Here is a 12,557-nt window from a genome sequence, read left to right as displayed (position 1 = left end):
ACAATGAGCTTTCCTTAGGATGTGCCATTTCTGTGTCTGTAGCGTTAAATACTATTGAGGAGGAGAGAGGGGGGGTAAGATGGAGGGTGGGGGTGTGGCCTTGATCAACTGCCATGCTTCGCTTGTTTCCAAGCCATGATGTCTCTCTCTCTCTCTCTCTCATGGGTGGGCCAAATTCTCTGGGCGGGCAAAGCAGAGAAAGGGGAGGTAACCTTCCTCCTTATGACCTCATCAGGGGCAGATTCCAGATCGACCCATCTGAGCTTTCATTTTCTCAAAGGCAGAGCAGGATACCCAGGGCTTGGTTTACACCTATCGCCATTTCTAGCCACTGGGGGACCATAGGCAGGCTGGGGGAACTCATATTAATGTTAAAAAACCTCATAAAGTGAAAATGTCATGCCATGGGACCTTTAATATTATGCCTATTATTATTACGGCTCTGATGAATTGGTATCTGAGCCCATGTGATAGGGCTGTGGGAGACGTCGGAGATGAGATTGGAGATTAAAAAACAAACAAAAAAATGTTTGGAGGATGGGAGGAGTTATGGTGACCTTTCAGTGCTTTGTCATTGGCTCATAAACCAGAGAAATCTTCTAACCATAAACATTTTAACATCCTATCCATTACTGACAACTATGAATAGTCTCTTTTTCTCTGTTCTCCAAGCATGCAGCTTCACATCATGGTAAAAAATATATCATTAGATGAAGAAAACTAAAAACAGAATAAAATAAAAAAGAAGAAATGTGGGTGTTATATTTTTCCCATCTTAAATTAGAGCCTTGGAAGATTCTTTTACACGCCGTCTCTTATCTGTGCACCATTTACGACGTGAAATATGAGCAACGCTCAATTTGACACAAAGGAGGAGCATTTTATGCTTTCCTTTGTCAGTTGATGAGAGCAGCTGCCACGTTCAAATTCTAATGCTGCTGTTACAACAATATGATACGCCTTCAGACTAGTTTTTTTAAAGAGAAGTGGAGTGCAGAGATTTCAATTACTCTCTCCTTAATTTGTCTAAAACAATATAGATAGATGTGAATCTGACAAGAATGCAGTTAAGTAGAAAATAATTCTGCCACTAATTTTAATGAGGAGGCAAATATAAGAATTAGGTGGCGGCTTATGATAGACACAAAACAAGCGGTCAGTTAGATGTCAAGGTGTGAGTATGTGCATCTTTGTGTGTATGTTTTGTTCTCTCCTTATTGAACTGTCCTTGTTCAATGAGGGGTACAAAAAAGCAAACAGGCAAACTGAGAGCAGCAGTAGAGCTCTGACCTTTGCTATGGTTGGTCGGGGAGATGTTGGGGAGTTTCCACAGCAGCCGTCTTTCCTCAGCGTTCCTGCAGAGGCAAATAAATAGTCACTCAGGTCTAACCTGCTTCTTAGTCTCCACCTTGCACCATCACAGTCATCCTCAAATTCTTAAATTACGTGTTACCAGCGATAAGCAAGTAAGGACTCTTTTTACAATAATTTTTATTATTGATTAATCCTTTTATTATTTGAGTATATACTGTAAAATGTCAGAAAACAGTGAAAAATGCCGATCACAAGAGATATGTTAGAGATTTCCAATTTACATAATAATAGAGCCAAAAAAAAACAGACAAGAATAACAGTAAAAAAAATCCTCACATTTCAGAAGCTGGAAACAACATACACAGACCTTTATGTCTCCCTCAGGATGAATTGTTACAACATTCATGACTCTAACTTTTCCTCTAGCGCCATTAGCAAGTCATTTTAATTTGTGAAATATTTGGGTTAATGACCAGCAAAACTAATGACATTCCAATCAGCCTTAGCTGTACTTTGCTAATTAGCAAATGTTTGCATGCTAAAGGTCAACATTGTATCTGCTAAACATTAGCAAGTTAGCAAGTCTTGTTGCTTGATGAATGAAGTCAATTATTCATCTGTAATCAATACTTTCCACTGCTTGACTAACTGATTCGTTGACTAATATTCAAGCACTAGTTATTTTAATTTGATTAGATTCTTTGAAGGTACACTGGAGCTGAAACAATTAGTCGACTAATCAGACGAACAAGCGATTGATCAAATATGTCATGAAAATGTTTATGATTACATGGTTCAATTCCATTTGTGCATTACAAATAATCTTGACTCAAGTACATAACAGGGCAGGTTCCTGCTAAACCGGTTACAGGCGGCTGACAGTTAACAGTCAACAGAGGCTGCTCATTATCTGTCCAAATATTACAGCATTACTCACCAGGAGGCGGGTGGCTGGCACTGCAGGTCTGTGGCAGTGTGGTCTAATGGCAGCAGCACCTGGACAGCAGCAAGCTGGGTGGAGGGTGCGGTGGCAGGGCAACAGTGGTAATCCAGGGACACCCGGGTCACGGTGCCGCTGCGTTGACACTCTGCGGACAGCAGGAGGGGAGCCCGTCCCGGGTCCTGAGACGACACCTAAGGAAACATTGGAGAATTTTGTGGGTCCCTAATTTGTTAAGAATTTCCTGATAATTGCCAAAGATGTTTTCAAGGAAACCCTTTTAATTTGGTTGTGGTAAGTTGAGGGAAAAAAAGAGTGTTCAATTAAAACATTTTCAAGTCAAAGGGTAACACAGAGTCCTCCAGCACAGCAGAAATGTGAAATTTGGGTTACACTTTACTTATAGGTATATATAGGTATCTACATAAGAGTGACATGACACTGTCATGAACGTGTCATAAACATTATAAACAAGTCATAAACGTTTATGACATAATGCTTCTGTCATTAAGTGTCATTCGGTTTTTGTCATGACAAGTTATGGTTAGGGTTAGGGTTCATGTGTTCATGACAGTGTCATGTCACTCTTATGTAGATACCTTCAAGTAAAGGGTTACCAACATTTGTCTCCAAAAAATAAAATTCAACAGGTATAAAGAATACATTTTCCAATAATAAACGAATAGTGTATGAAGATTTACTTAAATGGAGCTAATTCTATTTTCTTTCCAGTAAACTTCTTGTCAATCATTAGAACATTATTCGGGAATTAAGGACTTGCAAAATAAAGCATCAGCATTGAATGTTTATTATCTTAAAGACGTTTTAATTAACACCATCCAAGATGTGCGACTGATAAGGAGAAATTATATTGAAATAGGCATAAAATATTAGCATTTTAAACCCTGACCTGATACTTGAGCAGGCCGACGTTGTAGTAAGAGGCCTGAGGGTTGAGTTCAGCCTCTCTCTGCAGGTAGAGCTGCAGAGCCTGCATGTTGAACCAGAAGTCTCTGGTGTCTGGGTCACTCTGAGATGGATCACTGTAGAGACAGAGACAGGAGGACGGTTAGGATCGCATTACAGTAAAAAAACAAAGTTGTGACTCAACATGCAGACGGCAGCTGACCTGTAGAGCAGCTTCTGATTTGGCAGGAAGTGATCGATCTTTGAGATGTTGACGAGTCTGAAGCTGAGCACGGGAACGTTGGGGTTGGCTGTGAAAATCCGGGTGATGCCAGCAGGGAACGACATTGTCAGGTCGCCTGTGATCTTCACAAGACAGCTGGAGAAAGTAGGAAACTCAAATTAATCCTGTTAATGAAGCTGCCAACAAATAGGCATTATAGATGTCATTAAATGGGAACTTCTTCACATTTTTACACATCAGTTTACCCGTCAAGAGGAGTTCTACTCAGCTAACAGAATGCCTGTACAAACTGGGAGCAGAGAGTTTGAAAGACATGGGCGATTACCAGACAGGGTGGTCTAACAAAAGATGCAATCAATTGTATTTTGGAAATAAAGTCAGATGATTTTGACTTGTTTTAATTTCATGTACTCTTTCTTCTTTGTCAAAACCTGCCGCCCACATTACCCACAATGCAACTTCACCACAACAGTTGGAGATTCGGGTGTGTTGCAGCCTTGCATCCTCGAGCAGAGATGAGGAGCGAGCTACAGAGGTCTGGTAAACTCACTTTTTTATAACTCCATACCCCCACATTCTTTCCTTTTTTAAACTTCTTCAGACTCGACCTGTGACATCACTTGATGCAATTTATCAGATGCAGCTCTACATGTGCAGTAAAACTCTGCGAGACCTATAAACACTGTGTAAAATCAGATGAGTTGCTTTTGAAGAGCAGAGGAAGTGCATGATTTATTTTTTTAGTAAGTAGCATCATGCTGACCGGTTGTGTTGTCCACCTTTGAAGTAGGCATTGATATATTCTGTTATGGCTGCTGCCACCGGCCAGGCCTCCTGCGTGCTAAGGGAAATGGGACTGGGGCCTCGGGACAGGTGCACTGTGGAGAACAAATGTGGGAATCCATTATATACAGTAGTGTCAATATAATGAGTTTTACATGAATTAAATCATGTTTAAGGGAGGAGTACGACATTTTGGGAAATACTCTCATTTGCTGAAAATTAGATGAAAAGATCGGTACCACTCTCACTCTGTCCAAAGGCCAGCACGTTTAAAGCTCATTAACACGTTATATCTTGTTTGTTTGATTGTTTAATGAAATCACAGTTTTCCAGGGGGTTATGAGCCAGATTTTTCTTGGATGTACAGGGTGGTTGTTTCCCCATGCTTCTTGTCTTTATGCTAAGCTAAGCTAAAACTCTCCTGGCTGTGGCTTCATACAGTATTTAATGTACAGACATGAGAGTGGTATCAATCTTTTCATCTAACTCTCTGCGAAAAAGTGAATAAGCGTATCTTCCAAACCCTCAAACAACTTAAGTATATCCGTCTCTCTTGAAGCTGAATGCTCACTTTAACAGAAACCTTGCCGCTACTTTCAAACATCCATCCTGTGGTGTAACTTTATTCATGCGCTGAGGCTTACACTGTCTTTGTTGGTGGTCCTGGTGCTGGTAGGGCAGCGGTGAGGCTTGTCCTGCCCTGGCAGGACTGGGCGCTCGGTTCTGACTCCACCAGTCGCTGCTAGCTTGAGGCCAATCACTGGGGCTGGAGGAGGAGGAGGAGGTGAGGGAAGGGCTGGGCTCCGGCAGCGGGGAGGAGCACAGAGACCGGGACTGAAACACAAATATTGGCAAGAACATTTTCTGTGTGAACAGACAATAAAAAATGTATCTTATCTATATCTTTTATACAGTTTACATAAATTTGGTTATATGATATTTATCATTTTGACATTTTAGAAACATTAGAACCCTCAGAAAGGTAATATTTACAGTATTACAAGACTATTATATTGGAGTGAGTTAGATTTTACAATTATCTATAATAAAATAACACAACAGAGTATTAGAGGGAACATAATATGAAGAGAATAGCTATTTATTAAATTAGCTGAGCTGTTAACGCACTCTCTCACAGGTGCCGAGTCGGCCTGAAGTCCTCTTGGCCCGGGTCGCTCTCGGTGGTGCAGCTGCGACCACTTCAGTTGTGTCCTGTCTGAAGTTGTGTTTGGAACCTTACAAACACACAAACACACAAAGTGACTAAAAGAAAAAATGTGAAATCACAGTGGAACAAGATTATAAGAGACAGACATCCTCTTAAATCAGTCAGAAGTCGTGTTCAGAGCAGCCGGAGACGAGCTGAACGAGACGCGCTGCCAAATACAAGCTGGCGCAAAACCTCATAACATTTGATTTGTATTGGATTAATTGAGGGATTTAGCATCCTGTTGGTATCTCAACATCCTTCAGAGATTGTGCTCTTTAGTGAGAAAGAACCAAATAATTTACCGGATGAAGGTTGTTAATAGGGGTGTAAGAAAAAAATCAATACACTTGAGTATCGCGATATTTTATTTTGCAATACTGTATTGATTTTCAAAAACACAATATCGATTTTATTTTTTTAATTTTTTATTTACGTGCAAAAATATTCATGTAAGACAGTGATTCACGTTTATGTTTTGTTTAAACCCCCTACCATTAGATGGCTATGCTGAGACACACCACTAGTGTCCTTGCCTAACAGTGCCTAGCGGTGCCTGACTTTTTGCTAGAAGCTAACAATGTAGCTACGGCTGAACTTTGGCCTACTTTAGCATATAAAAATTTGCTCACTAAGATCCTGTGAACCACAATCCCAAACTGGCAGTTTGATTTTCTGTATACTGAATTGTTTACCTAAAGTAAACTTCTTTGACTTTTATGCACATCATGTCTTTTTTTAGTTTTTCTAAAATTATCCCAATATAATGCCTTACGCACAGTATCGAAATATATTGCAATATATTGAATCGTGACCCAGCTGCTGTGGCTCAGTGGTAGAGCGGTCGCCTGCCAATTGGAAGGTTGGCACTGCAGTCCCATGTCGAAGTGTCCTTGGGCAAGACACTGAACCCCGAGTTGCCCCCGATGCTGTGCATCGGAATGTAAATGTGTGTGAGTGTTTATCTGATGAGCAGGTGGCACCTTGTACTGCAGCCTCGGCCACCAGTATACGAATGTGTGTGAATGGTGAATGGTTCCTGTACTGTTTAAAAGCACTTTGAGTAGTCGTTAAGACTAGAAAAGCGCTATATAAATACAGTCCATTTACATCGCATCGTATCGCCAGATTCTTGCCAATACACAGCCCTAGTTGTTAATAAAGTAAGTACAAGGAATGGACAATGTGTGGGATTTCTTTGGTTCTTTTACAGTCAGAGTTTTTGATTTGATGTACTTGTCAATAAGACTTTATGGAGTGTAAGAACTAGAAAGTAATTATTTAATTGTTATTTTTCTTTCCTGAGAAAAAGATGTAGGCTATGTATGATGAAATGATAATTTTTTTATATGATTTATAACTAATCCTAACCAAGTCAGTTAGGAATACAACTAATGATTATTTTTATTAAATCGATTGGTCTACAAAATGTCAGAAAATAGTCAAAATTCTTTTGACAATCACAATTTACTAAAGCCCAAGGTGATGTCTTCAAATCACTTGATGATGTGTGGTCATTTATACATATGTTTATTTGGTTTATAGTGTGTCTATTTTGTTATTATGCTGTTGTATGTCCTTGAATATTTGTAGTTAATGTATCTTTTCTTTATTTTTGTCTGGGTGGGTGGTGATGACTGGGGGGGGGGAGATGTATGTTCATTGTATGTTGTTGTTAAAATAAATAAAATAAAAATGTTAATCATAAAAAAATGTAACTTGCTATGCATCTATGTGTAGAATGTGTCTAATGTGTTACACACACCTGCAGCCTTGTAGCACTTGTGTCGTGTGGATCATGCAACTGAATGTTGCAGCACTTCTTCTCGAAGGCTACTCCTTGATCTACCGTGGCTTGGATTGTACCTTATATGTATGTTGCTTTGGAAATGGATGCATATGTAATGGTAAAGATAGCATCCTATGACACTATTTATGGTTAAAGTAGTAGTAGTAGTAGTAGTAGTATTAGTAGTTTGGCAGATGGGATTTCCTGTTGGGACACTGACTTATAGATTTCAAATCATAGCTAAGAACCACTTGTTTCTTTTCATTTCATCATATTGTTGACTGGTTGTTATCTCACTTTTGTTTATGCATTTTCTTATTTTCTACAGCATGTTTAGTAATAATGTCTCCTCCTGTAACCCTGTAATTATGTAAAGATCGACTTGCTGCCAACCACAATAAAACCTGAAATGCCAAAAAAAGAAAAGAAAAAAGAAATCAGTACCCTTGTGCGAACTGACACTGCATGATATCTGAGTGTTTAGATCCAGGCAGTCTTGATCTTTATCTGTGGAAAAACACAGATCCTCCTGTGGTCCTGAGTGCCTCGTGAGTGGAGGGGCGTTCCTGCGTGGCTCACTATCTGATGATCGATGTTTCCTCCTCTCTCCTCCTCCTCCTCCCTCTCCTTTCCCTCCTCCTTCCTGTGTTTTGGAGCTGCTCAGCACTCCAAAGACACTTTCACTAAACGGGTTGTGGACAGAGTTCCAGTGCATCAGCTCTTTCTTGGGCTGAGCTGCGGGCAAAGAGCTTGAATTAGCATCGAGTACCAGCCTACTGCTATTGGTAGAGCCACCACCACTGCTGCTGCTGCTGCTGCTGTGTGGAGGGATCAAACCAGCTGCTGCAGCCATCGACGACTGGTGCGTTGGGCTTCCAATCATTGTGATCGCAAACGGGTCATCAGAAGTAACAGGAGGAGGGAGGCTCTGATCTCGTTTTCTGTCTCTGTCTTTACGATTAGAGGAGGATGAAGAGGACGAGGAGGATGAGGTTGGGAGTGTCTTGGTGTCAGCGAAGGCGATGGAGAATGGGTCCCCTCGCACCTCCATCCCCCTACCCCCCTGAGTTTGGCGAGGCGGAGGACGCGCCCAGGCGTCAGACAGGTTTAAAGTCTCCTGGGTGACAGTCCTCTCAAACGCGGCGAGGAAGGGGTCCTCGGGGGGAATGTGTTTGCAGTTCCACACCGACGACTCCATCTCAGGTGGGGGGAGGGACTGGGAGAAAGCAGGGAACCGCATAGATGAGGGGTCCATATCTGGGGGGACACGAGAGGGACGTGACGAGGCGACAGACCAGACGCTGGCGGGGGGGTCCTGCGGGTGAGGACTCCGACCAGGAGAGGGGTCACGGAAAACAGAGAGGAAAGGGTCCGCAGGTCGTCCCAGTGTTTGTGTCTGCTCTTTACTCTGTGACACAGGAGGCCAAGCCGCCCAACCCACCGGCTCAGGGGAGGGCCCAAGGGGCTGATGGGAAGGTGAGTCCAGGCCAGAGTCTTCAACGTTCTCCGGAGAGGAGGAGTCGGACGAGAAGGCAGCATCTGACACACACATCAAACACATTACAGGGCATCAATACAATGCAGAAAATACCGGTAGAGACAAAGAACTCATAAAGATGCAATTACTGATCTGGAGTTGTAAATTAAACTTTCAGTACAAAAAAGTTAAATAAATAAAACACATTATCAACCTAAAGGTACAATATTGGCCCAAATATAACTCAATATTATTTTCTGGATAATACCAATTCTCTAAGGGAAGCTTGGAGTAAGGAAATTGGTTCTAAGTTATCTGATGAGCTTTGGGATGAGGGGATGGAGACCTGACTTAATAGGATCATAGGACAAATGTGGGATGTTGGGAGGAAATATTTCTTTTACTAAGTAAAAATCTTGGGAAACAAATCGACCCAGACTGTGTACTTGCTGTTTTTGAACTGCCATTTAAGAGCCAGCAGGCTTTAATGTTTTGTATGATTATAGCTAAAGGCATTATTTTTGAGAGAATGGAAATCTACCTCCCCGCCTTGTTTTAAGAAGTGGCTCACTGATATGATCTCCTGTGTTTATATGCAGGAGATTAAGTACTGCTCATCTGAGTTATACTGTACATTTGTTAAGATTTGGGGTCCATTTATTGATTACATCAGAAAGCAAATCCACTCGGCCGCAACTAAGTAATGTTTTCTTGATGTATGTACCACTCTTCAGTGTGGCTTAATATTAGTTCCTCTTAAATGATAATCATTGTACATCCACAGACTATGACAATGTATGGACATTTCCATCACAGCAATGAAGACGCAGCATATCTAGGCATGCTTTGACAATTGTTTGCTACTCTGGCAACCTTTTTTCTTTTGTTCGTTTTATGTCGTATGTCAGTGGGTGTATCGGGGTTGGGGGGTCTGTGTGTCGTTGCCTCTTGTTTGTGTTTTTGTTTTATACTTATTATAAAAGTTTAAAATGCAATAAATGAAAAAGAATGTCTAACTGCCAGTGAAGCAGATAAGCTACAGAAATGAGGGATTTATGTTTATCGTTTATTTAACTATTTCATGTTTTACTTTTATAAATTCAAGGCTTCACGGAAGAGGGTTCTTTTTTTTTTCCTCAGGGAAATTTCCCACCTGGACTAGATTATTTGAACCAAAAACTGTTGGAAAAGGGGAGATTGTTTTATATTTGGGCCAATACGATATCAACATGAACAGACAAAGAAAATATTCCAACAACAATTCTTACATTCAGAGGCACCAAAAGCGCTCTGCTCTCTGAGTTGTTCCCGACCATCAAAGCTTTTGGACTTGGAGGCCAATTCTAACGGTGGGCCAAACAGACTGTCTGAACCAGATGCTGTTGAACTCAACCTGGTGGAGAAACAAGGAGGGAATGAGGAAGACGATCAGGGAGAGCGGAGTGATGAGGAGGAGAGGTGATAAAAGCGAAACAGAAAAGTGGGTGTCAGTGAGAGAAGAGGAAATTGGGGGGTTGTAAATGATGTAGGAATAAAATGAAAACCGTTTGGGGAAGACTTTTCCTGTTTCAACTTGACAATGCCCCGCCCCTGCATAAAGCCACGTCCATAAATAAATGGTTTGGTGTGATAAAACTTGACTGGCCTGCACAGAGCCCTGACCTAAACCCCATCCACCGGCTTTGGGATGAACTGGAACACCGACTACAAGCCAGAACTTATCACTCAACATCAGTGATGAAACTCTCTAACACTATTGTGGCTGTATGAGAGCAAATTCCTGCAGTCAGGTTTCTAAATCATGCGGAAAGCCTGTTATTGTAAGAGATGAATGCACATGATTTTGCAATAGGACCATGTATGGGTGTAATGTTGACCATGCATTGCATCTATTGCAAAAGGTGCTCTGGTCTGTTTTATTATTTTGTTTTTCTTTAAAAACAACTAAAATCAAATTAAAGAAAACATTGGTGCTCTGTCTGAGCTGCAGAGGAATTTAAGATGGAGGGAAAAGACAATGAGAGAAGTGGGGTGATGAAGGAAACACTGGCAGATGGACAGAAATGAAACAAGGATGGTGACAGTGGAAAGACTGTGAGGAGGAAACCTGAAGAGCCTCAAACCGCTGAAAACGCCACTGATGACACAATTTCACCTCCACATATGTCATCCTCGCTGCACCGCTCAGAGACAGACATGAAAAGCAGAGCTGTCTCACCTGCTGTGATCAGGACTGGAGGTGGACCTGTGTAGGCCCTCCTGCTCTCCATCTGAAACGAGACCACACACACACACACACACACACACACACACACACACACACACACGCACACACACGCACACACGCACGTACAGTGACTCACTGCAGAGGATGTTCCCTAATCAGGACTAATCAGCAGCACGGTGTTCTTTGTCACAGCGTTGATGGGAGGCTGAGATCGACTGAGATCGGAAGACACAGGAGGGGAAAACCCATCAGCCATTACCTTCTCTGTGATAAATACCAGCAATTAGCCTGGTCTCACTCAGCTCCAGCCACTGCTGCTGCTGTCACTGCAGAGCAACCACTTTAAACAGACGCTCATTGTTAATCCTGCTGCCTCTGGACATACAAGAAAGACTCCCCACTGCTGTGAAGCAGCAGGTTGTAACCTCCAGCCTGACCTACTGGCGTTTAACGATCCTGTCAGTGATAAAACATGCTGTGGAGCACGAGCAGAGGGCCGGGTGTGACTAATGGAGGGTGGCTGTTCATGCAAGGTCAGCCAATGAAGAGATTTTCTGCCTAGAGGGAAACATGGGGGCTAAACAGGCTGGAGGTAGAGCGATGCTGCAGGATAGAATAATCACTTTATTCCTACAGAAGTGGTTGTGTGCGACAAAATGGTTTATCAAATTACAGCCATGAACGAATAAAAGGATTGAAACTTCAAACCTCCATTAAAAGTAACCTGACAGTCTTTAACGCTGCATGACTGATGATCTTTTGTCATTGTAGTACAGATTGGTACAAAATTAAGGCTGCAACTAATAATGATTTTCTGCTGATTATTTTCTTGAAAATCAATTCATCTTTTGGTCTATAGAACATCAGAAAAAAAGAAATCCCATTACTATGTCCCAGAGTCCAATTTCCAATATATCAAAAATAGTTGCAGTCATTTTCTGTTGATTGAGTAATCAACTAATCGTTTCAGCTCTATACAAAAATATATAAAAAGAAGAGCATGACAGACAGACACATAGATAGATATAAACAATGAGAGACTAAAGTCAGACTCACCCCTGTGGGAGGCACCTTCGCCCTCTTCTGAGCGACCTCCTGCAGTACTTGAGTTTCCTGCAGACACAACAGCTTTCAGAAGTCTGTACTATTATATACAGTACACAGACTATTGTATATTTCCTATTGATTTATGGTGCAGGAAAGAGATTTGTTGCACATTAAGAAGCACTGAAAATTACTTCATAAACACACAACATTCAGACACATTTGACTGAACTTACTGGAGAGATGCCACTTGACTGACACCTGAGAAGAGGACAGACTTGGTCAATACAGTGGACTCATGTAAAAGAAAAGGATGGGGTTATTCTATATTTTTCTTATTGTCAAAAAATCCCATAAACAACAAATAAATCCTTCTTTCAGTACTTTCTGACTCCCCTCGGAGTAGAATTTTCAACTGCAAACATGCATTTGGGGCTCTAGTGAGTATTTACAGCAGAAAGGCTTAAAATAATCTACACGCCCATGTTCATCGTATTAAAGGAACATGTCACCCAGTGGAAAAGTGGTGTTTTTTTTTTTTTAATAGTTTCTGGACAACAAGTTGATAAATAAGATATATCGGGCTTTGGCTACACCGACAAAACTTGTTAACAGATTCATTTTAC

The 12,557-nt window shown here is 41.4% G+C and overlaps 2 protein-coding genes across 4 annotated transcripts in view; one reads left to right on the top strand and one right to left on the bottom strand.

The window, feature by feature from the left end:
- The window catches only part of arpc5b (actin related protein 2/3 complex, subunit 5B), a 174,358-nt gene that overhangs the window by 4,181 nt on the left and 157,620 nt on the right, over positions 1-12,557 (top strand). The window lies entirely within an intron of this gene.
- fcho1 (FCH and mu domain containing endocytic adaptor 1) overlaps positions 1-12,557 on the bottom strand; it is a 58,127-nt gene that overhangs the window by 3,374 nt on the left and 42,196 nt on the right. For all 3 annotated transcript variants that reach the window (XM_078258586.1, XM_078258587.1, XM_078258588.1), the window contains 12 exons: positions 12,168-12,192; positions 11,944-12,000; positions 10,879-10,930; positions 9,929-10,053; positions 7,628-8,722; positions 5,316-5,422; positions 4,832-5,021; positions 4,168-4,282; positions 3,384-3,539; positions 3,165-3,297; positions 2,252-2,448; positions 1,291-1,355 (listed from right to left, as the gene is read on the bottom strand). In XM_078258586.1, coding sequence (XP_078114712.1) covers positions 1,291-1,355; positions 2,252-2,448; positions 3,165-3,297; positions 3,384-3,539; positions 4,168-4,282; positions 4,832-5,021; positions 5,316-5,422; positions 7,628-8,722; positions 9,929-10,053; positions 10,879-10,930; positions 11,944-12,000; positions 12,168-12,192 — 2,317 coding nt within the window. The remainder of the gene's footprint in view (positions 1-1,290; positions 1,356-2,251; positions 2,449-3,164; positions 3,298-3,383; positions 3,540-4,167; positions 4,283-4,831; positions 5,022-5,315; positions 5,423-7,627; positions 8,723-9,928; positions 10,054-10,878; positions 10,931-11,943; positions 12,001-12,167; positions 12,193-12,557) is intronic.

Source organism: Sander vitreus, chromosome 9, assembly GCF_031162955.1.
Source record: "Sander vitreus isolate 19-12246 chromosome 9, sanVit1, whole genome shotgun sequence".
In the NCBI taxonomy this organism is placed as follows: Eukaryota; Metazoa; Chordata; class Actinopteri; order Perciformes; family Percidae; genus Sander; species Sander vitreus.
Note: the sequence above shows the minus strand (reverse complement) of the source record. Positions and strands in the feature narration are given on the sequence as shown.